This window comes from Podarcis bocagei, assembly GCF_964188305.1.
Source record: "Podarcis bocagei genome assembly, chromosome: 17".
Lineage (NCBI taxonomy): Eukaryota > Metazoa > Chordata > Lepidosauria > Squamata > Lacertidae > Podarcis > Podarcis bocagei.
The window spans coordinates 39,623,202-39,649,845 of record NC_138143.1 but is presented as its reverse complement, the minus strand read 5'-3'; the positions used below and the strand labels follow the sequence as shown (position 1 = coordinate 39,649,845).

Sequence of the window (26,644 nt, the reverse complement as noted above, 5' to 3'; positions counted from 1 at the left end):
GACTCAGCTGAAGGCAGAGGACTTGGGCTCAAGCCAAGAGTTTGAGTCTAAAGGGAGTAAAACACAGCCTGTTCACACACAAAGCAGAGCGAGCAGGGAAGATCTCAGCAAATTGTAAGCGCTGTTTGACAGGTGCCACTGAAAGATGGTGCACTGTTTCATTGGTGGTTTTAAAGCAGAGGTTGGATGGCTATCTGTCATGGATGCTTTAGTTGAGATTCCTGCATTTCAGGGGGTTGGACTAGATGACCCCAGGGGGTCCCTTCCAACTCTACAATTCTGTGAATTCCACAGCTGCCTATCAGAGAAAACTAAGGGTGGGCGTGCTCTCCTTAGGCTAAATAGCCTGTATGTGTTTCTGCTAGCAGCTAGTACTGCAGGACGAGTCATGGCTACTCTCCCATTGTGGAACTCCAAACTATTCATCTACTTCACTGCCATTGTACAGCTGGTTAATGATTCTTATACATCATATAATGAAATAGAACGAAGTACATGCTTTACTAAATAGATTCCACATTTTCAGTTCCATACTAAAGGAGGCAAATGACTAATATAGCTGCCACCTATTGAACATTCTCACGCTGTGTTTTGTTTCCTTCCTGGCTGTGTTCACCCCCATGAAAGATTTGTGGCTCCTTGCCTTAACCAGCATTGCAGCAGGTCGGTAAAAGTTTTAAAAGACTGGAAACTGAGGAAATTGAGTGAAGTGATGCAGAGCCTATATTCCTTCCACATTTTATCAACAACTTGGAGAAACGGGGTAGAGGTAAATCATTGGTAAGAAACTTGGCAGGGGTAGCAAACACCTCAAGAGTACTTATTTAAAATTGCCTCAGTAGTGTCAGCAGTTTTCCATTCTAAGACGACAGAGACAAATGTGAAGTTCTCCATGTAGGCAAAACAGTCTCAGGACTGTGGACAATCACAAGCTGAACTTGATAAAAAAATTCCTTTCAGTAGCACCTTAAAGACCAACTAAGTTAGTTCTTGGTACGAGCTTTTGTGTGTATGCACACTTCTTCAGATGCATGCACACGAAAGCTCATACCAAGAACTAACTTAGTTGGTCTTTAAGGTGCTACTGGAAGGAATTTTTTTATTTTGACTATGGCAGACCAACACGGCTACCTATCTGAAGCTGAACTTGAGTTAGCAATGTGATGCTGCTGGAAAACTCACACATTTTTTAAGCTGCATTTACAGAACTTATTATTTTCCAGCAGCCTTAAGGAATAGTTCCACTCTACTCTGTACTAATTAAGCTGTTGGCATGCCGTGCCCACTTCTGGACACTGGATCTTACATGGGCTTCAGTTTCGAGGAGTAGAGATGTCAAAACATCTTGCTAGCAACAGCCATTCTGACACAATGGAACAATTTAGCTAGCTAGGTGGTGATCTAGTGAAGATCTGGGTGATGATGCCCTGGTTTTGGTTTCCAGCATTCAGCAGCAGATGGAGCCAGGTAGAGTGCAATTGTGTCAGCTTTACAGTAAAAATTAAGACAAACCTGATGGGTCCCCCTTGGCTAAGCACCATCACATTGTTTTCTGTTTTATATTACCAGCAAGTCAAGGTGTGTCCCCCCCCCCTTCCAATGAAGCTGCAACTTCTCTTGGTTATCTTCTGTTGCTCATTCTTTAAGCAGCGGCACATTCAGCTTAACCCCTCAGCTGCAGGCATTCTGAACCCTCGAAACTCCAATCCAAGCAGCCTCCACCACCATGCCTGCTGGTCCATACAGCAGTACAACTGCTGTTCAGCAATGCAGCCATCAAGTGGGGCATTTCCATGCATTATCAACTTTCAAGGCAGCCCAGTTCTTTTGGGAGGAAAGCACAGCCTTTGTGCTCACACCCTCACTTCCCCCACAACAGCAGCAAGAAGGAAGAGAACAAGGATTTGAGACAGTGATGACTTTATTGAGAGGGGAGATGTTACTGAAACAGTCAAGTTTCTTCCAGCCTCTCCACTTCCTCAGAGGCAGGTGGAACAAGAGAAGGCCTCTTACTGCAAGATACAGAGCCGAGTTGTAAGAAAATTAAGAAATGGAACTCTGCCTTTACTCCTTTGATGCCATGTGAACCAACAAGTCTACCACGCGGTTGCTGTATCCATATTCATTGTCGTACCTGGAAAAGAAGGCAGGGGAACAGTAGGGTTACCTACAGTATCCTCTCATCATAAAATAGCCTTCCTCTATTTGACAAGTGGTAGGAAGAGAGCAGGAAGTCTATGCTGCTACACACGTGTGCACACACTTTGTCCCCCTTCCCAAATTTTAGCAGGCCACTGGATTACCATAGCAATTCAAACAGGAAGAAGTTCCTTGATCCTACTCAAGTCTAGATTTTATCTAAGCTTGATCTCTTACCAGGAGACCAGCTTCACAAAGTGGTCGTTGAGAGCAATGCCAGCAGCAGCATCAAAGATGGAGGAGTGGGTATCACCATTGAAGTCACAGGAGACAACCTTGGAGAGAAGAAGAGAAGCTCACAATACAAGGCAACACAAGTCTCAAAAGATGATCTCACATTTTATCCAACAGAGGGCAACATGGTGTATAAACTTGAAGCAAAGCTGGTCTGGTCTAAAGGTGCATGGGGCCATCACCTTGTTGAAGTTAAGCACCCAGGTGACTGCTTGGGTGAAACATGTACACCTTGGGTTCCAATATGGAAGAAATGCAGGATGGAACCACATGCCGCCAGTCACATAGGGCAAGGAAGAAGACGGAGGAAAGAGAATGTCTTATATAGATACATTCAGTGTCCAAAATTATCTTTACTGCCACTATCAGAAATTGCTACAAAATGTACCAGTGTGCTTTCTCCATACAAATTGTGTGTATACATGAAGAGAAAATCCAGATTTGACAGTTTGCTGAAGCAGCCACGGTGGCTTACCTGGTCCTCGGTGTATCCCAGGATACCCTTCATAGGGCCTTCGGAGGCTGCCTTCACAACCTTCTTAATGTCATCATACTTGGCCTTTGTGAAAAAGGATGGGAAAGGTTAAAAATGGTCCCACCTGCCAGAGCTGTGCAGGAGCTTATGGAAATTACTTAAGACACAGGCCAGAGAAGGCTGGGGAAAGGAGAGGCAGTTATATAAATTTAGACCATGGATTCAAATGGTCTTGATGAGGAGACTGGGCTCTAGACGGCCATGTGGACACAATTAACATTTCTCTTCCCCTCCTCCCCCCACTCCATCCACCAGTCTGTGACTTGCAACTATTTCTACATTCCTTATATAGTAGAACAAACCAAACCTCTGTGTGTGTGTGTGTGTGCGCACGCACACACAAAAAAATATATTTTTAAAGCAAAAATAAAATTAGGATTATCCCAAAGTATATATTTTTAAGCATAAGGAAGGAAGGACTAGAGTGACCAGTGCCAACCACAATGGGCAAGATTCAGGTATTGATCTTGGCTTCTGCCACCATCACCTGCCACTTTTTTCCGGGGGGGGGGAGTCATAGAGAGGGGACTGGGCTTCATACGAGAAGTCCAGCCCTAGCTGTGCTTGTTTAGACATAAATGCACAGCTCATGGCGCATTGTAAGGTGGTGCAAGCCCCTTTTGTGGTTTCTGTACAGGCAAGCGTTACAAAATATTACCGAGAGCTACAAAGGTGAGTTTCTACATGAGGCCAGAGGGAAAGGTGCTGCAAGTTCCGAAATACTCACTGGTTTCTCCAAGCGGCATGTTAAGTCCACGACAGAAACATTGGGAGTTGGGACGCGGAAAGCCATCCCTGTGAGTTTTCTGAGGGTGTAGAAGATTACTCGGGTTAGGGTGCAAAGCATTCCTCACTTTCATACCCTTCCCTCAGAGAGACAAGAGGACTTACCCATTCAGCTCAGGGATGACCTTGCCAACAGCCTTCGCTGCACCTGTGGATGCTGGGATGATGTTCTGAGCAGCTCCTCTGCCATCTCGCCACAGTTTCCCAGAGGGACCATCCACAGTCTTCTGTGTGGCTGTGATGGCATGGACTGTGGTCTGGGGTAGAGAAGGGGCAAGAGAGATCAATTTTTCACCCCCCAAGCACAAGATGTGTGTCCCCTCCATGTACACTACTGAGAGGAAGGGCTCTGAACTGTATAGTTCCTCTCAGCCAACTTTTATCCTAGACTGCCTTTGATCATTGAGGTTAAGTTTTGAACAGCATTTCAGCGCGAGGAGAAATGGTTGCAGTGAAGCAGAAAGGGTTTAAAAGTATGACGCAATAATGGAAAGAGTCAAAATCTTTGCAAGTAATTGGACAGAATACTCTATGCACTTTTCCCCTTGTGCACCCACAAGGGTAAGAGCTGAAGAGCTGCAAATTTGGCTACACTAAGGATGGATAAATTTGTTGCTGGACAGCAGCTTCCATCATCCCTGACCACTGACCATGATGGCTGATGCCCAACAATATGTGAAGGGACTTGGGGTATCTGTTTTTTGGGGGGGCTAGGCCTCCCCTTCCACAGTAAAGGACCTTGGTAATGAGGAGTGCATTAGGAGCATGCCATTCACTTACCATAAGGCCTTCCACAATGCCGTAGTTGTCATTGATGACCTTGGCCAGGGGTGCCAGGCAGTTGGTGGTGCAAGAAGCATTGCTGGAAGGAAATGAGGGTATTTATATTGAGCACCACAACTCTTAACCCAATCCATATTGTGGTCCAATGTTAATAGGCCAGCGAGCAACACTGCTCCGGTTACTATTACAGTACCACAGCTTCGCTTGCATATTCACCTGACGATTTTCAGAGAGTTGTCATACTTCTCATGATTGACACCCATCACAAACATGGGAGCATCCGCTGACGGGGCAGAGATTACAACACGCTTGGCACCGCCCTTCAAGTGAGCCTGAAAGGGGAAAGGAAGCAAGAACTGTAGCAATCTGCTCCAAGGCTGACAGAGCATGTGTTATTTAAGAACTGTGAACAAGAATCTTGTTGCTAAGGAAGGCTGCAGCCATGTGGATGAGGCAAACTATGTTATCCTTCTGACTTTTATCATTGCTCAGCTAGGGGGAGAAACGGGAGTGGGAAACAGAAAACTCCTGCACCAATTTGTGACACCTCCCCTCCTGCCCAGGAGAGATGCATGGTCTCATCTGCACAGAAGATACTTACGCCGGCCTTTTCTAGGGTGGTGAAAACACCAGTAGATTCAACAACGTATTGTGCACCAGCATCGCCCCACTTTATGTTAGCAGGGTCACGCCTGATGAGGAAAAAAAGGAGAAAAAGAATCACAGTTTTAGACTCTGCAAGTTTCTGACAGAGCCAGATCCTGCCCAACCAGCAAGGAAAGAGAAGAGAAGAGAAGTGAGAGAGATATTACTCACTCCTGGAAGACAGTGATGGCATGTCCATTGATCACAAGTTTCCCATTTTCGGCCTTCACATCACCACGGAAACGGCCATGAGTGGAGTCATACTTGAACATGTAGACCTAAGAGTGAGACATTCAAAACGTGAGTTTTGTAGTCTGGTTCCACATTAATCCCTCATACTGCCTCTCTATCCCCAAAGCAATTTCCCCCCATCCCAAGCTGCTCTCAAATACACAACTTCATGGGAAAAGGGCTGTGTGAACTGAAAGTAGAAAGGTGGGTTTGCTGCTGTTGCTGTTTGTGTGTTATGGTCGTGGGGAGAATGCTAAGTACTGCTGTGGTCGCACAAGACCACAAAACTCTTATGTGCCGCTTCATGCAATATTTTCTCTTCAGAACCTTGAACACCTCTCTGCACCTGGTCCACTGAAAGTTGCATTTGGACTTTCAGCATCTCACTAGGGACAATGTGATTATTATGGGTTATGTGCCAATTTGGCTCATACTCTGTAGTCTTCAGCTGGGGGGTGGGCTTTATTCTAAAATCTCAAGAGGCACTTGCTTCCTAACTACCCAATGCTGCTTTCAGCTTATAGACTGTCTTCCCCAAATGCAACTGCTACCATTTGCCAGATCTCTGGAAAAATACTAAGAATACTGTTTAGTAACACAAATACATGTTCACAAGGTAAGGCCATAGCCTGCTTTTTGACTTTAGAAAGAATACTGGATTCTCACCATGTAGCTCAGATCAATGAAAGGGTCGTTGATGGCCACAACCTCAACTTTTCCAGACATACATGCAGCTCTGGTGACCAGACGGCCAATGCGGCCAAATCTAGAGAAAGAGAAGAGCAACCGTCACAAGGAAGCAAAAACAGAATTCTCTCTATCTAATTGTTCTAAAAGCAAAAAAAAAAAAAAAAAATCCAAAAACCCCAAAGAGAATAGTACTTTGAGAAAGTATTAAAAATCAAGTAATTGGGGCATGGGGAGAAGCAGCAGTGATCAGGCACATCACATTGCAGCTTGTGATAACTTGGCAATCAGCTGGAGGGCACTAACTAGACAAGGGCTTAGACATGAACCTAACCATATTAAGATAAAATCAGGCTTATTCTATAAATATTTTCTGCCTTAGGCACACAAGAAATGTAGCCAACATCTTTCTGTTATCTAAATACCCTGTGCAAGCCTCACTAAAATGCACAATCCCAGTTAGTTTCAAATTAGGCTTATTGCCAAAGCCTTCCGAGTAGATTGTGCCCCACATCCTAGACCTGTTCAAATCCTATTCTGGCACCCTGAACCACCAAGCCAGGGTCTGATGCCCAAGAGAGCTGCATGATATTGCCTTAAGTTCGGGGCATCTCCCAACACAGAGCCATCATCTGCTCTGGTGAGCTCTGGCCTTTCTCGGTTTCTCCTGTGGCTGCAAGTCAAGGGCCAGTGAGAGAAATGCAGGGTAAGTAGAACAATTGCAGCAAGGACACCAACTGAGGGCATGCAACTTCACCTCTGCAAACCTTCCAGAGCCCTACAACTGCAGCAGCTTTTTTGGGTCACGTGATGAAGGCTTTGTGTTTGAGACAAAGGGCATCTTTTGCATAAGAGGCCAAGCCACCATTTTATTAGCTCTAAAATGCTTGGAACCGGCAGCCAGCTAATCTAAGGGGCAAGAAAAACGTGGACAGAGGAGGCTCTGATCTCTCCACTTTCATCACGAACCTCAAATCACTGCTCAGCAAGTGCATGTGCTTGAAAAGTTACTGCCTGATTTGCAGAGATTCGCTGCTCATGGCTACTGCAAGGGTGTTAGATAAGATATTAAACCGCCATGCAGAAATGCAAGTCCTACCCTCCCCGTGAAGCTGCTCTGGTGAATTCCACTTGGCTCACATGGTTTATTCCCAACCAAGTTGTGGGAATAAACCAATAAGCAGCTTCCCCTTATCTGAGTCCGAAGCTCTCTGAATGCAAAGCATGCAGTCTGCCACTCAGCTCTATGGGAATTCTTACAGGACACTGCTATGTCATTAGAAGCCTTGAGATGGGAAAGGTATTGCTTAGACAGGCTCCCTCTCTCATGTTGCATCCAGACACCTCTCCCCTTCCTCTACAGCACCATCCTGCCGCTGCAGAAAGGTCAGGCACTAACTTTAGCGCCAGCTCCCCCCACCCTCCAGCACCAAGCTGCAAGTTATCTGGTTACAGTTTCCTGCCTCCACGGGGTGTAGTGCAGAAGGTCACATTCTTTGTGGGCCCTTCAGACCAAAAGGCACAGAGTTTCACTTTGATTTGCAGGGCCGGGAGAAAGCAGCCAGAGTTGCAAAAGATGGGAATAAAAGAGAAGTGGGGCGAGGAGGACCAGGGAGCCCCACTGCCGCTGCTGCTGCTGCTTCCTGCCGCAAGTGATTCAGCAGTCCAATGCCCAAGGAAGTGAGTCACACACCACCACTCCTCTCCTGCCTAGGCACATCCTGGCCACTGGCTTGCCCCATGTGCTTTCGCTGCTGCACGCGGCGCTCAAAGATGGGGAGAAAACCCTTTTGGGTGCCACCTGTTTTAAGGAGCAGCTGGGCTGACGAGGACACAAGAAGATCCTTTTTGGAGAGGAGCAGCTGCTGGGCGGAGACAGAGGAGCCGGAGTGACCTTCAGATGTCCTTGCAAAGGACAGGAATGCGAGCCCGGTCGCCCCAAGAACTGCCACAAGAGACAGCAACAGGCAGCCAGGCGCCAGCGCTTTCCCATTGGCTGGAAAGTTATCCAAGTTCTCCCAGGGGGCAGCCACCCCCTGCTTCTCCCAGCAACCAGATCTCCTCCTCCTCCCCACTTTACACGCCCCTCCCTCCCTCCCTGCCATGCAAAGGAAGCCTCGCCGCACGTCCGCCCCCTGCGACTGCGAAAACTCACCCGTTAACTCCGACTTTCACCATTTTCGTCTCTGGAAATTGTGATCCTGGGAGAAAGATATATATATATATATATCCAGAAATTACAAGGTTGCTTATCTTGCCCCCAAACTCAAGGAGGGCTCCCCAGCCCCGCCACTCCAGGAACCCCACCCCGATTCATGCCAGAGGAACCCCCAGGCTCAAAGGGGTCCTTGTCTCTGCCCTCCCCCCCATCAGGATAATGCCCCCTTAGGCGGAGAGAGAGACGCCGCCCCACACCCGGCGGAGCGGAGGGAAGCGAAGCTCAGGATCCAAGAGGCAACGAAAGTTGCTTCTAATCTTTTTTTTTGGGGGGGGGATCAGTGTACTAAAGAAACGCTGCCAGGCTACATTTCCTTCCGCCAACCTCTCCCACCCCAACTTCGCCCCATGATACAGTGGCGTAGCGTGGGTTGTCAGCACCCGGGGCAAGGCAAGTAATTTGCGCTCCCTAACCCGTGGGTTTGCGCTCCCTAACCCGTGGATTTGCGCCCCCTAACCCCCGGATTTGCGCCCCCTAACCCCCGGATTTGCGCCCCCTAACCCCCAGATGTTGCGCCCCGTGCGACCGGCCCCCCCTGCACCCCCCACGCTACGCCACTGCCACGATCAGAAGGCGCTTCCGCGGCCGCCTTTCCAGCGAGGCTCCCCCCTCACGGAAGTCGGCCGGGGAGACTTTGTTACCGTCGCAGCCCGAGGGCTGGAGGGCGCCGAGCCCCCGAGGACCGGGCGAGGTGGGGGGCGAAGAGGAGAAAAGCTCCCCGCTTCCCAGAGCGAGCCCCCCCTCCACCCCACGGCGCGCCTACTCAGAAGTAAAGTCCGCCCCCCCAAGTGAGTTCTATGGGACTTCTCCACAAACAAGCGCCGGCAGCCTGGCCAAAGCCCCTTCGCTGAGGAGACGCGGCGACTCTTTGGCGGGGGGGGGCTCTTTGCCCCACAACCAGCCCCGCGGCCGCCCTTCCTCCCTCCCTCCCCGGCCCCAAAGAAACTTTTCCAAAGCAGCAGCAGCGCCGTCTCCCCTCCTGCGCCTTCCCCGAAATGGCGACCCCCTCCGCCTCCTCGTCTTACCCGAGGGGTCCCTGGCCTAACTCAGCTCCGCCGTGCAGTGAGGAGGTGAGGAGGAAGGGCCCCGCCGCCCGGCCCTTTATACCGCCCCGTATGGTAATGGCCAGGCCCGGCGCCGAATCACAGCCCGAGGGGAGGCGAGGGGCGGCCCGAATGGCGCGAGGGGAGGCTCCCCGCCGGCCCTCGCTTCCTGCCCCCATTCAGATGGAAATCGCCCTGGCTCCTTCCCGCCAAATCGCCTCACCGCCAAGCTTTTGTTTTGGGGCGGAGGGATACCACCAAAAACCAGGCACCTCAGAGGCCGGCAAAGTGGGCCGAATTCTCGTCACTTCCCCATTATTCGACCTAGCTAAAGCGAAGGCCACGGAGTGGATTCGCTGCTATAAGCGCTTTCCCCCCGTCCAGGAAGGGATGAACAAGCACCAGCATGTCAGGCCTTCCTGGTGGAATAAATGCCCTTCCCTTTTGCACCCTTCACGTCTGGAATGCGCCCTTCCTGCTTACCTGGGTTAACAGCACCATTCCAACAAAAGGGGCTTTTTTTTGGTGCTGAACTGAGGCCCTGAACCTGCCATGACAGCTTGCTGCCATTTTCAAATCTCAGAAGCTGGATAGGCCTTCATGGATTCCTGGAGACACCTGCCTGGCCACCTAAATGCCAGCCATTGGTCAGGGATTTTTTGGGACCACATTAACCATAAAGGTGGCATGGAACCTCCATGCTGGAGGCAGCCTACCTTCCAAGCAGTGGCGTAGCGTGGGGGTGCAGGGGGGCCGGGCGCACCGGGCGCAACATCTGGGGGTTACGGTTAGGGGGCGCAAATCCACGGGTTAGGGGGTGCAAATCCACGGGTTAGGGGGCACAAATTACTTGCCTTGCCCCGGGTGCTGACAACCCACGCTACGCCACTGCTTCCAAGCCACCGGCCCTCCACTGCTGGAAACAGAAGGCAGTTTTGGAGAGCTGTCTTTGGAAGACAGAGTGGCCATAAGGTCCACAGATGCTTCTTTCTGCAGGATATGGTAGTGCTTGTCCTTTCGTCCAAAATGGTTCTTTAAAAAAACAACCACCCTCATCATGCCAAAGAACCCTTTCTGGGTTTTTTAAAATAACTATCTTATTTTGCATCCCTAAGATGTTTTGTGCATGTGTCCTAGCTGACCAGCTCCACGCTGCTGCTGCTGCCACAGATCAGCAGTAAAGGGACCCCGAGGCAGCATTTCTCCTTAGCAGGATGCCAGCAAGATGATCAGACATCACTGGGGCTGATGGGGGTGGGCGGGGAGACGTGAGCTGCAAACATTGTGGATTTGCTGTGTTTTAGCAGAGAGACGCGGTTTGGGGACACGGGTGGCGCTGTGGGTTAAACCACAGAGCCTAGGACTTGCCGATCAGAAGGTCGGCGGTTTGAATCCCCGTGATGGGGTGAACTCCCATTGCTCGGTCCCAGCTCCTGCCAACCTAGCAGTTTGAAAGCACGTCAAACTGCAAGTAGATAAATAGGTACCACTCCGGTGGGAAGGTAAACGGCATTTCTGTGCGCTGCTTTGGTTCACCAGAAGCGGCTTTGTCATGCTGGCCACATGACCCAGAAGCTGTATGCCGGCTCCCTCGGCCAATAAAGCGAGATGAGCACCGCAACCCCAGAGTCAGCCACGACTGGACCTAATGGTCAGGGGTCCCTTTACCTAGCAGAGAGATGCTGGAAGGAGGGTATCTGGTTCCCTGGGGAGAATTCCCATTTGGTGAGCCCCAAGGAAGAGGGGATGAGAAGCAGAGGATACAGTGGGGGAAGGGACACAGGGCCGGCCCCTGAGTCAACCCACAAAAGGGCACCCCCACCTCCCCACCAGGGAAGAAGGGTTGAGTGAAGATCTACAGCAGGAACAAGAGGGGGAGGAAAGATCAATACACTGCTCCTGTAAATCCTGCAGCCTTAGGCAGTTGCCTCACCTTAACTCATGGGTGGGCCGGCCCTGGAAGGACAGGAACAAAGAATGCAGGTGGATGACACATGGACATTAGGCCTTTGTAAGCAAGATGCAGAGGACTCAGATCTGGTTCACAGACACCCCATCATTGTGCTGCTCTAGCAGAGACATCACTTTGCCAACAAAGGTCTGTATAGTTAAAGCCATGGTTTTCCCAGTAGTGATGTATGGAAGTGAGAGCTGGACTATAAAGAAGGCTGATCGCCGAAGAATTGATGCTTTTGAATTATGGTGCTGGAGGAGACTCTTGAGAGTCCCATGGACTGCAAGAAGATCAAACCTCTCCATTCTGAAGGAAATCAGCCCTGAGTGCTCACTGGAAGGACAGATCCTGAAGCTGAGGCTCCAATACTTTGGCCACCTCATGAGAAGAGAAGACTCCCTGGAAAAGACCCTGATGTTGGGAAAGATGGAGGGCACAAGGAGAAGGGGACGACAGAGGACGAGATGATGGGACAGTGTTCTCGAAGCTACCAGCATGAGTTTGACCAAAGTGGGGGAGGCAGTGGGAGACAGGAGTGCCTGGCGTGCTCTGGTCCAGGGGATCCTAGTTGGACACAACTAAACGACTAAACAAGAACTGCCCAATTCCTTCATTCCTCTCCCCACCTCGGTGGCTATTTTGTTGTTGTTGTTGTTTAGTCGTTTAGTTGTGTCCGACTCTTTGTGAGCAGAGCATGCCAGGCACTCCTGTCTTCCACTGCCTCCCGCTCAAGGTGAAATAAAATAATATATCTATCTGAAGAAGTGTGCATGCACATGAAAGCTCATACCAAGAACTAACTTAGTTGGTCTTTAAGGTGCTACTGGAAGTAATTTTTTAATTTTAAAATAATATAAAAACACACCTACATGAAAGAGCAGTTCTGGGTGGATATTTATCTCTCAGAAAGGAAACCCTTCTGGACTAGGTGTTTCTGTCGGTCAGTTGTTGTTTAGTCGTTTAGTTGTGTCCAACTCTTTGTGACCCCCTGGACCAGAGCACGCAAGTCCCTCCTGTCTTCCACTGCCTCCGGCAGTTTGGTCAATCTCATGCTGGTAGCTTCGAGAACACTGTCCCACCATCTCGTCCTCGGCGGCTATTAAGGAACGCATATATCACAGTTAATACGGTAAGAGGGTGCAAAACGAAACCCAGCCTTCCAACCCAGGCATGCATGGGGGTTGGGAGAAATAGGTTTCCTTCCAGGCTCTCCCATCCCCCCCCCCGAATAATTAACAGCTCGTTTCCCGAGCAACAAAAGACGTGCTCCCCCCCCCCACCGCGGGGTTTTTTTTTGGGAAATGTTTCCCTTAGATTTGTTATTTCCCAGTCTTGCACATACTGTAACCTTTTATTGATTTTATATCTCACCCCACCTTCCAGGATGGGAAATAAAATCAATAAGAGAGAGCAACGTGCAGACACCAGTTCAGGGGAAATATGCTTGGAATAGTCTTAGCATGGATCTTTCAGAACTCTTAAAGCTCATCTATGTCCCGCCAAGTTCGGAGGGACCAAGCCGCGCGTAACTGCGTAAAAAGAGGAAGAAATAATGATATTGGAAAACGGCTACATTTAGTTACAAGGGAAATTCAGATGGAAGGTACCGGAGGAAGTCAAGCAACATGTTTATGACGTTGGAAGTTTAACTATTCAATCAATTTCTATTGTTTATGTGTTAGTTGTTATATATATTTTTTTATTTGTTGTTATTTGCTGTACTTGTTTTATGTTGTTTTTCTTTTTTTTCATTCTCTGTTCCATTTGTTTTTACAGCATGTGTTATATTTATAAGAAACTTAATAAACATTATTGCAGAAAAGAGGAAGACATTCCGATGCAATGTATCGCTTGCCGTTTGCGCTACATTTGTATCCGGCACGCCAAACTCCGGCGGCAGCGAGGCCGCTTCTGGGCTAAAACCAACGAACATTGCTTTCCTGATTTAAAGAGGGCCAAGCCCCGCTCCCCACCCCCCGCTCCGTTTTTTGTGTGAAAAGTGTTATATTCTCTTATAACATGGTGTTCCATCCTGCCTAGTGGCTGAGTTTTCTTGTTTCGGATTCAACGCCCCAGATGCATACGAGGAAGGCCAGCACTGTGATTTCTTGGCGGCCAGGAAAAAAGTGTGTGTCCTTTTTATAACTGAAGATTTAATGGAAGTTTTAACACAAACCTTTATAAAATGCAGCAAACACTGTAGTTAAACTGAGTAGCGCAGAACATGGTAAAAACCCTGAAAGTTAGAACAAATTAGGCTGCGCCAAAAGGATGAAGGACACACCTTTCTTAACTCTCGCGAAGCTAGACTCCCTAGCCTTAAATAATACAGTTAAATAATCTAAGAGGTTACGCATCATTAATTGGAATTATGTTGAAATCGATGAGACATAGCGATGAACAAGCCTGGGTAGGAAGAGGACTAGATTGCATCAGCTGGGCTCCCCAATATTCATGTCTGGGAAACGTCTAGCCGTTGCAATCGAGTCTTATCCGCGTTTACCGAGGAGGAAGTCCCGTTAATTTCTGCAGACCTTAAATTCAATTTAAACAAGTCTGCAAACTCTTAGACGCAGCCCTCATATCATGGGGAATAGTTGGGTCGGTTTGGGGATGACACTGGCTTTGTTGGAGTTATTTTTTAAAAAGTGGAGGATCCGTGTAGATCCGCGTTTTACCCATTCCCTGTGTGACACAGGGCAGAAAGTTCCAAATACAATGGGCCAACTTTTGCAAAACGCTCTCTCTCCCTACAAGGGCTGCTCTCCCCATTTCCCTCGCCCCCGATTGGGGCTCTTTCTTGGCTCTCTTCTGCTGCGGCCGCGCTGCGATTGCTCATTGACCCAGCAACCCCCGCCGACCCGCTTCTTCCCCGTAACAGCAGCAGCGGCAGCAGCGTGACCCGCATCTCTAATAAGGCCAGGCGAGGGGAAGTCTCCCCCAGGGCTCTACCCGAGGGACGTGACAGCGGAAATCCCGCCTTCCCCTTTGCAGTTTGGGGTTGCATGCGCAAACAGGAGCCAAGGTCGCCCTGCCAGTCGTCGCTGGATGCAACAGGCGCGAGAGGAAGGTCCGAGAAGAAGCACTTTCCCCTGAGCAGCTCCCGGAAGGCGCTAGCCCGAGAAGCAGGGAGGGAGCATGCAGGTAGTGTTTGGGCACAAGCGTGCCTGGAGGCTGAGCGGGGTGAGGTTGCAGCGGTGGAACGGGCAGCGCCCGCCTACTTACTGCAAGACTGTGCAACGTGCTAGGAAGGAAACGTCTCAAACCTAGGCAATGGATCTAGGCTGAAGCAGCAGCAGTGGTGGCACAGCACCGCTACCACCACCGTAGTGAAATGTGCAAAACGTAAACAGACTCTCACCAAAAAGCAAATTACTAGCTGAGTACAGCAGCAAGAAGGCAAGCAACAAAAGAGCTTCAAAGTGCAAAGTGCGCCATATCTAGAGGAAAGAGGATGTGTGACAAAGGGATGTGCAGGGGAAAGGCACCATCTAGGCCAGAGTTGGACAGAAGGTAGGCTAGGTGCCCAAGGTGACCTTCCAGGCCATCCTGTCTCTGGCCCTCAGAACTCTTCCCCAGGCTGCACAGCTCGCTAGCCTTGCTTTGCACCCCAAGTGCATCTACCCAGCTAGAATTCGGCCTTGACCTCTGTTGTCATTTGCTTGTCTGGATGGAGGCTATTTACAACACTACAGAGGGGTATGTGTGTGGGCAGAAACTAGCCTAGGGTACAAAGGTAAAATGTACATTTATTTCTTCTCTCACTTTTGCCTCTGGCCCCACCCCCACTAGCTTGTGCCCCCTCCCTCAAAGTTACTCGGAAGGGAATGCAACTGTTGGGCTGAAAAGGGTTCCCTACCGCTGAGGTAGGCTATGGTTTATTGAAGAGTAAAGGTAAAGGTAAAGGGACCCATGACCATTAGGTCCAGTCATGGCTGACTCTGGGGTTGTGGCACTCATCTCACTTTATTGACTGAGGGAGCTGACATACAACTTCCGAGTCATATGGCCAGCATGACTAAGCCGCTTCTGGCAAACCAGAGCAGCGCATGGAAACGGCGTTTACCTTCCCGCAAGAGCGGTACCTATTTATCTACTTGCACTTTTACGTGCTTTCGAGCTGCTAGGTTGGCAGGAACAGGGACCGAGCAACAGGAGCTCACCCCGTCGCTGGGATTCGAACCACCGATCTTCTGATCGGCAAGTCCTAGGCTCTATGGTTTAACTCACAGCGCCACCCGCGTCCCTTCCACCGCTGAGGTAGGCTATGGTTTATTGGAGAGACCACTGCCTAATTTCCAGTGGGCCCACCTGGCACCTGCTGATGTAACTTCCTCCTTCTTCAAAGTGGCATGGAGTGCAGAAACATCTGGCATCAAAGACATGGTGTGGAAAACATGAGAGAGTTGACATTTAGCCGAGTTGCAGTTTGCCATAGGGCACTGTGATGAATTCAGATGATGAATTCAAATGTGTCACTTGACATAGTCCTGAGAAGCCTACATGTGATTTGGCCGATAATACTTTTAGTTTTAAAATGGTTGCCCTGCTGAATTAAAAGTTGTTGTTGTTTAGTCATTTAGGTGTGTCCGACTCTTTGTGACCCCATGGACGAGAGCACGCCAGGCACTCCTGTCTTCCACTGCCTCCCACAGTTTGGTCAAACTCATGTTGGTAGCTTCGAGAACACTGTCCAACCATCTCGTCCCCTGTCATCCCCTTCTCCTTGTGCTCTCCATCTTTCCGAACATCAGGGTCTTTTCCAAGGAGTCTTGTCTTCGCATGAGGTGGCCAAACTGATTGGAGTCTCAGCTTCAGGATCTGTCCTTCCAGTGAGCACTCAGGGCTGATTTCCTTAAGAATGGATAGGTTTGATCTTCTTGCAGTCCATGGGACTCTCAAGAGTCTCCTCCAGCACCATAATTCAAAAGCATGAATTAAAAGACAATAAGGCAAAATATATCTTCCAAGGGGACTTCTTACCATCCTTGCACCATGAGCACCAGAGTAAAATGTCTGCAGACAATATCCAATGGCCTCTTAACTGAATGCAGATTAGGACATTTGATGCTGATAGGGGCCAGGGAACACTAGCAGAATCTGAAACTGTGTGTTCCAGACTTGTGGCCTCTGAGAGGCAGAGATGTCACTCTTACTGTTTGTATAGGAAATACATTCAGTGGTAGAGCATCTCTTCTGCACGCAGAAGGCCTCAGGTCCAGTCCCTGGGATTTCCAGGTGGTGTTGGGAATGTTCTGTCTCACTCCCTGAAGAGACACTTCTAGCCAGTGCAGACAACACTCAGATAGCTGAACCAGGAGTCTCAGCAATAGTGAGATTTTGCAATTAGTAAAGGTAAAGGGACCCCTGACCATTAGGTCCAGTCGTGACCGACTCTGGGGTTGCGGCGCTCATCTCGCTTTATTGGCCGAGGGAGCCGGCGTACAGCTTCCGGGTCATGTGGCCAGCATGACTAAGCCACTTCTGGTGAACCAGAGCAGCGCACGGAACCGCCGTTTACCTTCCTGCCGGAGCGGTACCTATTTATCTACTTGCACTTTGATGTGCTTTCGAACTGCTAGGTGGGCAGGAGCAGGGACCGAGCAATGGGAGCTCACCCCATCACGGGGATTCGAACCGCCGACCTTCTGATTGGCAAGCCCTAGGCTCTGTGGTTTAACCCACAGTGCCACCCGTGTCCCTTGCACCACCCGCGCAATTATGATGGACAAAAAGACTCTGCTTTTAATGGATGAATGAACCCAACTGACAACAATTGCATCAATTGCTGCCGCTTTGCCGGTGAGTCTTGGGGAGGACCGCTCCCCCTGCAAGCCCATTCTCCATCTTGGGCCTGGGGGCGGGCCCCATACTCTACCTCAGCATATAAGGCTCCAAGGAGGCCTCGGGACATCGCTGCTGTTGTTCTGCCAGTGAGTCTTGGGGAGGACCGCTCCCCCTGCAAGCCCATTCTCCACCTTGGGCCTGGGGGCGGCCCCCATACTCACCACCGCCACAACTCTAAGGACACTGCTGCGGCGGCAGCAAATGTTTAAACGTTTTATATATTTTAAAGTGTTTTAAAAGTGTTTTTATTTTTTACTCTGTTGTGTCACCAGAAACGGTGGTTTTTATCCATGTATTTTTATTTTGTTTTGTTTTATTTTGGGTTGGGGTGGGATGGTTGCTGAGTGGGGTGGGGATTGGTTTTGTTTTGATGTAATTGTTTCTTTGTTTGTTTGTTTGCTTTTATAATTTGTAAATGGAGGCGAGTATGAGGCTTGGGATTCCTACTGTGGAGGGGCGAGGGAGGTATGGCGGTGGGGGCAGATGTCATAGGCGAAGGGGATCGAGATACGGATATGCTCGTACCCCTTCCAATCTGCGCCCCATCCCGAGGGACGAGGGTAGGGTGAGCAAGGATTACTCACCTCCGTCACTGGTGTTGTGCAATGCCAGGTCTATAGGCAACAAAACTGCCACCCTGCGAGATTTCATCATCTCGCAGGGGGTCGACCTGGCTTGTGTGACGGAGACCTGGGTGCGTGAAGGGGATACTGTTACCTTACGAGAGATGGCGCCCCCGGGTTTTTCCGTCCTCCACCAGTCACGGACTGTGGGCCGGGGGGGAGGGGTGGCACTATTAATCCGGGAAGATTGTTCTTTCAGGGCTCTACCACCGCCATCGATCCCCGGCATTGAATGTGTTGGCCTAGTGTGGGGCTCCGAGGTGAGCTTGGCTGTCTGGCTGGTGTACCGGCCACCTAGCGCACCAGCAGCCACCCTGTCAGGCCTGCTAGAGGCGGTGGCCGGCTGGGCCTTGGAGTTCCCTAACCTATTGGTATTGGGGGACTTCAACATCCATGCCGATGCCACTCCCTCCTCACAGGCTCTGGACCTGGTGTCTTCCATGGCAACACTAGGGCTCTCCCAGTTTGTTTCGGGCCCCACACATCAAGCAGGCCACACGCTGGATCTGATCTTTGGCGTCGGTATAGATGTGATCATGTTTCCTTCGATGAAGGTGCCATGGTCTGATCACTACGCTCTGAAAGCCAGGATTGATGTTCCACCCCCACCCTGCTTAGGTGGTGAGCCGATTTGGGCTCGCCCGCGGAGGCTGATGGACCCTGATAGATTCCGTCAAGCCTTGCGGGACCTTTCTCCCCCTGGCGACTCATTGACTGAGCTTGTTGAGGGCTGGAATACCCAGCTCCTGGCAGCCATCAATGAGATCGCACCTAAGCGCCCTCTGCGACCCCGCAGAAACCGGGCTCCCTGGTTTACTGAGGAGCTCCGGAAAATGAAGCGGGACCTCAGACGGCTAGAGCGAGTATGGCGGGGTGCCCGTGACGGAGCCTCAAGAACATCTTATAGGGTTTTTATGAAAACCTACGAGATGGCAGTGAAGGCCGCTAAGAAGTCTTACTTCTCGGCCTCCATTGCATCCGCTAGCTCTCGCCCGGCACAATTATTTAGTATAATTCGGTCTTTAACGTCCCTCGAAGGACAGCCAAATTTAAATAACAATTCGACACACAGCTGTGAGGCATTTGCGAGCTTTTTTGCGGAGAAGGTCCTGTCGCTCCGCCATGACCTCCCTGCCAATTTGGATACAATAAAGGAACTGGAGGCCCCTCGACTGTCCTCGGGTCCAGTATTGGACCACTTTGACCGGATATCCCCAGCCGATGTGGACAGATTCCTCCGAGCTGGAAAACCCACCACTTGTCCTCTCGACCCGTGCCCGTCTTGGCTGATTAGAGCGTGTCCAGACGAGGTGCGGGCCCCCCTGGGGGATATCATCAATTTGTCCCTTGGCACCGGGACATTCCCAGGGGAACTGAAGGAGGCAGTGGTGCGTCCGCTCTTAAAGAAAACATCATTAGATCCCTTAGATCTATCCAATTACCGCCCAGTTTCGAATCTTCCATTCCTGGGTAAGGTGATTGAGAGAGCGGTTGTTGAACAGCTTGGTAGGTTTCTGGATGAAACATCGGCTCTGGATCCATTCCAGTCCGGCTTCCGCGCTGGTCATGGGACCGAGACGGCTCTGGTCGCCCTAACAGATGATCTTCGTAGACAGCTGGACCGAGGCGGGTCGGGGCTGCTGATTCTTCTAGATCTGTCAGCAGCTTTCGACATGGTCGATCACGAACTTCTGGACCACCGCCTCGCCGACGTGGGGATCCAGGGCGCAGTCCTTCAATGGCTGCGCTCGTTTCTCTCTGGTCGGGGACAGAGGGTGGCGCTTGGGGGGGAACTGTCATCCTGCCACTCCTTGGTGTGTGGAGTGCCTCAGGGTGCGATTCTCTCCCCGATGCTTTTTAACATCTTTATGCGCCCCCTCGCCCAGCTTGTCCGGAGTTTTGGGCTGGGCTGCCATCAGTATGCTGATGACACCCAACTCTATCTGTTGATGGATGGCCATCCTGACTCGGCCCCAGACACACTGATCAGATGCTTGGAAGCTGTGGCTGGATGGTTACGTGGGAGCCGGTTGAAGTTAAATCCTTCGAAGACAGAGGTCCTCTGGCTGGGACGGGACGATATGGGATTGAGGGGGCAACTCCCATCTCTTGCGGGGGTGCAATTAGTGCCAGCTCCGTCCGTTAAGAGTTTGGGTGTAATCTTCGATACCTCCCTCTCCATGGAGGCGCAGATTGCAGCTATAACAAAGGCGGCATTTTTTCATCTCCGCCAAGCTAAGCAGTTGGCTCCTTACCTCTCTCGCCCTGACCTAGCCACTGTGATCCATGCGACGGTCACCTCCAGACTGGATTATTGTAACTCGCTCTACGTGGGGCTGCCCTTGAGACTGACCCAGAAACTCCAGCGGGTGCAGAATGCCGCAGCGAGACTCCTTACGGGGTCTTCGCTGCGGGATCACATTCATCCGGTGCTATACCAGCTGCACTGGCTCCCGGTGGAGTACAGGATCAGGTTTAAGGTGCTGGTTTTAACCTTCAAAGCCCTACACGGCTTAGGACCCTCGTATCTACGGGACCGCCTCTCCTGGTATGCCCCACAGAGGAACTTACGGTCCTCAAATAAAAACATCTTGAAGGTCCCAGGCCACAGAGAGGTTAGGCTGGCCTCAACTAGAGCCAGGGCTTTTTCGGCTGCGGCTCCAACCTGGTGGAACGCTCTGTCACAAGAGACAAGGGCCCTGCAGGACTTGACATCTTTCCGCAGGGCCTGCAAGACAGAGCTGTTCCACCAGGCCTTTGGTTAGGGCACAGCCTGACTCCCTCCTTTGGCAATCTTTACAATACTTTAGTTTATGGTTGCCATCAATTTTGATTTTAATTAATTCTTATGATGTTTTTATAATGTGGCACTATTTTAGTGTTGTTAGCCGCCCTGAGCCCGGCTTCGGCTGGGGAGGGCGGGATATAAATAAAATTTATTATTATTATTATTATTCATCATTACTGTTCTCCTAGCACTGAATTCCAGGAAATCCAAAGTCCTAAGCTAGTGATAGGAGAACCAAAACGGACTCAACACCACCAGGATTTAACATATTGGTGCATAGCTCTTGCAGTTATGTGAAGACACCTGGGAGACGAGGTCCTCTGTGATTAGTGCCTACAAGTTTTTAACTAGCCCCCCAGCTGCGCACAAATCCTTGCATGCACACACACATTTCTCCAAATGCCAGTTTAAAAAATCAAGGTTGCACTCTCATGGGATTCTGAGCAGAACCACAGATTGAAAGATCGATCTTTTGTAGCTTTTGCAGACGAACTCTTGACTTGTTCCTTGACCTATGTGGCTCTGCAAAACAGGACAAAAAAAGGCTGAAGAGATGGTGGGAGGTGCCGTCTTCAAGAGACGCTGGAGAAAGTTCATTTGGCTCAGGAGGTAACCCGATTCTCATCACCCAGCTGCTGTTCCCAATACTACTGAAGGACCAAGGCACTAAGTTTAGCCCTGGCTGAGGTTATGACCTTTAACGAAAGGCCAGGGGGACGGTTTATAACTTGATACTAAAAGGATGCCAAGGAAGGCAGGAAAGACCCCGTTGCCACGGTCTGCCCTAGGATGATAAATCCCTCTATTGGATATGGGCTACTATGTGGCAAGCCAGCAGAAACGGTGAGGCACCAGGCGGAGTGTGGATTGTGGCCTTTAATCTCCACCAACCCTCCGGCAGGCAGCAAAAGGAGCAGGTGCACAGAGGCTCTGAGAAGGCACAAGACTGTCATAGGATTAGGGATGCTGCGCTGGGTATAATCTTTGGGGTCCCCTCAAAGCCTGCATTTTTATATCTGGAAGATGGGATTCCGCAGAGAGGCTTCTAAAATGGTTGAATCCATCTGCCAAGTCTTGCCTCTTTTGCAAGAGTAAAGAGTACATGTAGCTGGTGGGCCACGTAAACTACTACTAGCTGCAGCTGCTTTTGAGAAGTGTGCTAAATGGTGAGGCCTTCTCCCTACTCCCCTGACTGGAGGAGACACCATCTGTGAGTGACAAAGAAAAGAAAAGGAAGTCCTGGGGCCAATGTAATAAATTGAGCTAGAAAGAGACACATTATCTACTTGCTCTCTCTCCTGAATCCAGAGCTATGGCTTGAATATGTGTGTAAAGAAAGCCCTATATCCTAAATACAGCAAAAATGCACCATCATATCCAGCTATACCAAACCCAAGGTATGAAGGTGCACCCCTTATTTCACTTGCCGCCCGGGAGGTTGGGGTACACATAATACATTGCTGCAAGAGTGGATTTAGAATACAGTGGTACCTCGGGTTAAGTACTTAATTCGTTCCGGAGGTCCGTTCTTAACCTGAAACTTTTCTTAACCTGAAGCACCACTTTAGCTAATGGGGCCTCCTGCTGCCGATGCACGATTTCTGTTCTCATCCTGAAGCAAAGTTCTTAACCCGAGATGCTATTTCTGGGTTAGCAGAGTCTGTAACCTGAAGCATATGTAACCCGAGGTACCACTGTAGTAGAATTGTAGCATTGAGACTTTGATGGCAACATGCTCTGGGCTACTACGAAGGAAAGTGGTTTAAAGAGTCTCGAAGCATTTGCACAATCCGAATGTTCTGTTTGATGAGCAAACAATTGCCAGCAAGGACTCTGCTTGCAGGGGCCAGAGGACAAATGACACAGGCACATCAAATGCTAACGTTCGCCTGAAGTTTGTACTGTCACCAGAACACCCTAGTACTTTGTGGTGGGAGGTGCCAGCTGGGAAAACACCCATTTATTAGGAACATAGGAAGTTGCTTTACACCGAGTCAGACTGGCATCAGCCTTGTAGGCAGAGTCTTTCTCAGCAACACCTGGGGAGGCTGAGGGCTGGACCAGGGACCGTTTGCATACAAAACACGTCCTCTGTCATTGAGCTATGCCTGTTTCCCAACCACTAAACTCTCACTCGTTTAGTTATGGCTCATAGTTGACCCCTGTGGTATATTTTAGGACTTGAAGCCGGGGTGGGTGGGGAAGAAACATGGCAGCAAGTGGATAAAGTTGAAAGGCGAGATTGATAAGGCGCAGCAGTGAGAGCTGTGTCTCTGCCATAGGAAGAGCGCAATATGCTACACTTTTTTTGAGCATTTTCTCTCTTTCATAGCACCCCACAATCTTGCAGCACCTTGTCAGTTGCAGCAATATGTTATAGCATGTGTGCCATGCTAGGAAAAGCTCTTACAATTTCTGCCTCTTAACGTGAAAAAATATTCAAGAGGCAATAGCTCAACGTGCACAAATGCCAATAATTAAAAAGGAAATTACATTCCAACCAAAGAATGGTTGAATAAATTATGCAAATACTTGGAATTAGCAAAGTTGACTGATTTGATAAGACAAAAACCAAAAAATATAATCCTGAAACAATGGAAAAGCTTAAATTATTTATGTAGACAAGGATTAAATGTAAGGTATTGGTTGTGTTTATTTTTTTTTATATTTTTTTTTAATAAAGTTTTATTGCTTTTTTCCAGGGTAAAAGAAAGGTATATCATCCATAGCACATCAAAAGCAGTTTTACAGAAAAGAAAAGAAGTTATAAAAGAAAAAAAAGAAAAGATTCACATTTTTCACATCCATTTTCATGATCGATCAGACTTCCCCACGTCCCCCATCCCCTGTTTTCTTTACAATAAAAATAAACAGCAAATTAATACCTTATTTCATATGTTTTTGTGTTTTCCTTTAGTTATATAGTCCACAATTTATACATTTCGAAATCTTAACTTAATTTTCAACATTTACCAAATTCAATACTGAAGCATGTTTTTCCAGAACATTTAGCAAATTCTCAACATTCATATAGCTTATAATATTTTTGTAAATAGTCCTTAAATTTCTTCCAGTCCTCTTCCACGGCGTCTTCTCCCAGGTCTCGGATTCTGGCTGTCATTTCAGCTAATTCCATATAGTCCATCAGCTGCAAATGCCATTCTTCCAGCGTGGGTAACTCCTGTGCCTTCCAGTGTTTAGCTATAAGAATTCTTGCTGCTGTGGTTGCATATAGAAAGAAAGTTCTATCTTTTTTTAACACTCTCTGGCCCACAATGCCCAGGAGGAAGGCCTCTGGTTTCTTGTGAAAGGTGTATTTAAACACCTTTTTCAACTCGTTATAGATCATTTCCCAGAAGGCCTTCACCCTCGGGCATGCCCACCAGAGGTGAAAAAAGGTTCCCTCAGCTTCCTTACATTTCCAACATTTATTGTCAGACAAATGATATATCTTTGCAAGTTTGACTGGGGTCATGTACCACCTGTATACCATTTTCATGATGTTTTCCTTTAAGGCAGTACATGCCGTAAATTTCATACCGGTGGTCCATAACCTTTCCCAGTCTTCAGACATAATGTTGTACCCGATGTCTTGTGCCCATTTTATCATAGCTGATTTAACTATCTCATCTTGAGTGTTCCACTTAAGCAGCAAATTATACATTCTTGAAAGCACTTTCGTCTTAGGTTCAAGTAATTCTGTCTCTAATTTTGATTTTTCCACCTGGAAACCAATTTTTTTGTCTTTTTTAAAAGTCTCTAAAATTTGGGCATAATGAAACCAATCTCGCACCTTTCCTTTCAGTTTTTCGAAACTCTGCAACCTCCAAGTGTCACCATCTCTTTCAATTATCTCACAATATTTCAACCAGCCAGTCTCCATATTACGAAATTTTACGGCCTTAGCCTCTACCGGTGATAACCACCTCGGAGTCTTACTTTCGAGTAAGTCTTTGTATTTAGTCCAGACAATAAGTAGAGCTTTCCTGACAATATGGTTTTTAAACAGTTTATGAGACTTTGCCTTGTCGTACCAGAGATATGCATGCCAACCAAAAGCATTGCTATGCCCTTCCAGATCTAGGACATCAGTGTTTTCTAACAAAAACCAATCTTTCAACCAGCAGAGGGATGCAGCTTCATAGTACAGTCTTAGGTCCGGCAGGGCAAACCCCCCTCTTTCCTTTGCATCTGTTAATATTTTAAATTTTATTCGGGGCTTTTTGCCCTGCCAGACAAACTTCGCAATGTCCCTCTGCCACTTTCCAAAGCATTCCACTCTGTCCACGATCTGAAGGGTTTGAAACAGAAACAACATTCTTGGCAATACATTCATTTTGACTGCAGCTATTCTGCCCGACAAGGTAAGTCTCAGTCTCGACCATGTTTCTAAATCCTTTTTGATTTCCGACCAACATTTTTCATAATTATCTTTAAACAAATTCAAATTTCTCCCAGTCAGGTTAACCCCCAGGTATTTCACTTTTGGAACAACATTTAATTCTGTTTCCTTCTGAAACCCATCTATTTCTGAAGGTGTCAAGTTTTTAGCCAAAACCTTGGTTTTTTGTTTGTTCAGCTTAAATCCCGCCACCCGACCAAATTCAGAAATTAGTTCTAAGGCTCTTTTTGTACTAGCTTCTGGCTCCTGTAATGTCAAAACCAGGTCATCTGCAAAGGCCTTCAATTTGTATTGTTTTTCCCCGACCTGTATTCCTTCCACCCGCTGGTCCTTCCTAATCATATTCAGCAACACCTCCAGGACAGAAATAAATAACAAGGGTGATAAGGGGCACCCCTGTCGTGTCCCTTTTTCAATTTTAAACTCCTCAGTCACCACGTTGTTTACTATCAATTTAGCTTTTTGCTCTGAATAGATTGCTTCAATACCATTTTGGAACGCCCTTCCCACTCCCATCCCTTCCAAATTTTTCTTCATAAATTTCCAAGATATGTTATCAAAGGCTTTCTCGGCATCTATAAATATCAAAGCTGCCTTCGTGTTCAGATTTGTCTGTAATAACTCCAAAACATCAATGATATTCCTAGTGTTGTCAGACATATGCCTGCCAGGGAGAAAGCCTGCTTGGTCTTTATGAATTACTTCATTCAAGACTTTTTTCAATCTGTTTGCCAAAATGTTAGCAAAAATTTTGTAATCCACATTTAGGAGTGAGATAGGGCGATAATTCCTGAGTTGAGTCTTTTCAGATTCCAATTTAGGAATCAAGGTGATGAATGCCTCTTTCCACGATTCGGGTGCCCCCTTTCCTTCCATAATTTGGTTACATACCTCCATTAATGGCTGAACCAAATATTCCTTCAATGTCTTGTAGTATTTGGAGGTAAGCCCATCTGGACCTGGAGATTTGCCTAGTTGCATGTTCTGAATGGCACTTTCAATCTCCTGTTGTGTTATTTTGTAATTCAGGGCTGTTTGCTTGTCTTGTGTTAATTTTTGGAGGCCATAACTTCCTAGAAAATTATCTATCTCAGTCTCCACTTGGGGTCCTTGAGTAAACAATTTTCTAAAATATCTCTGGAAGCACTTTCTAATATCTTCTGGTTTCTGAATACATTCTCCCTCAACCTCTAGATTGGTAACAAAGTTCAACTTTTGTCTCTTTTTCAGCTGCCATGCCAGCAGCTTCCCACATTTATTTGCCGATTCGAATGATCTTTGTTTCATTTGTTTAATTTTCCATTCAACTTCTTGATTTATCAATTTTGCATATTGTGCTTGATGGAATTTTATTTCTCTTAAAACTTCTTTTGATTTTGGGTTTAGTCTCAACTTTTTCTCGCCATCTCTTATCTTCTCCAAGATCTTATCCTTTTTACCATTCCAGAGTTTTTTCTTGATAGAGTTCTGCTGTATCAGAAATCCTCTCATCACAGCTTTACTTGCGTCCCAGATTGTTTTCTTTTCCGCCAAAGTATTCAAATTTATTTCGAAGTAATCTTTCAGCGTTTTTTGGGCCTTCTTCACAATCTCCTGATCTCTAAACAAATAGTCATTCATTCTCCATCTGAAGGATCCAGCTGGTGCCAGTCTTAAATCTATTTTCAAG

General features: G+C 48.2%; 1 protein-coding gene across 1 annotated transcript; it reads right to left on the bottom strand.

Moving 5' to 3' along the window:
* Window positions 1-1,903: 1,903 nt before the first annotated feature.
* On the bottom strand, window positions 1,904-9,459 carry GAPDH (glyceraldehyde-3-phosphate dehydrogenase). Its single transcript, XM_081177245.1, has 12 exons — window positions 9,344-9,459; window positions 8,256-8,301; window positions 6,080-6,179; window positions 5,354-5,460; window positions 5,139-5,229; window positions 4,754-4,869; window positions 4,535-4,616; window positions 3,860-4,011; window positions 3,696-3,774; window positions 2,909-2,992; window positions 2,377-2,474; window positions 1,904-2,134 (listed from the first exon to the last, which is right to left on the bottom strand). Exons 2-12 carry the CDS (start codon window positions 8,276-8,278, stop codon window positions 2,065-2,067), a joined length of 1,002 nt encoding a protein of 333 aa, XP_081033371.1. The 5' UTR covers window positions 8,279-8,301; window positions 9,344-9,459; the 3' UTR covers window positions 1,904-2,064.
* Between the last annotated feature and the right edge of the window lie 17,185 nt (window positions 9,460-26,644).

What these genes read in the sequence shown, in the direction of transcription:
- GAPDH (XM_081177245.1), bottom strand. Translation starts at nt 8,278, where the DNA reads ATGGTGAAAGTCGGAGTTAACGG. An exon ending in GTCATCCCTGAGCTGAATGG is followed by an intron (nt 3,775 to 3,859) that starts GTAAGTCCTCTT and finishes CTACACCCTCAG; the next exon opens with AAAACTCACAGGGATGGCTT. An exon ending in TTTGTGAAGCTGGTCTCCTG is followed by an intron (nt 2,135 to 2,376) that starts GTAAGAGATCAA and finishes CTTCTTTTCCAG; the next exon opens with GTACGACAATGAATATGGAT.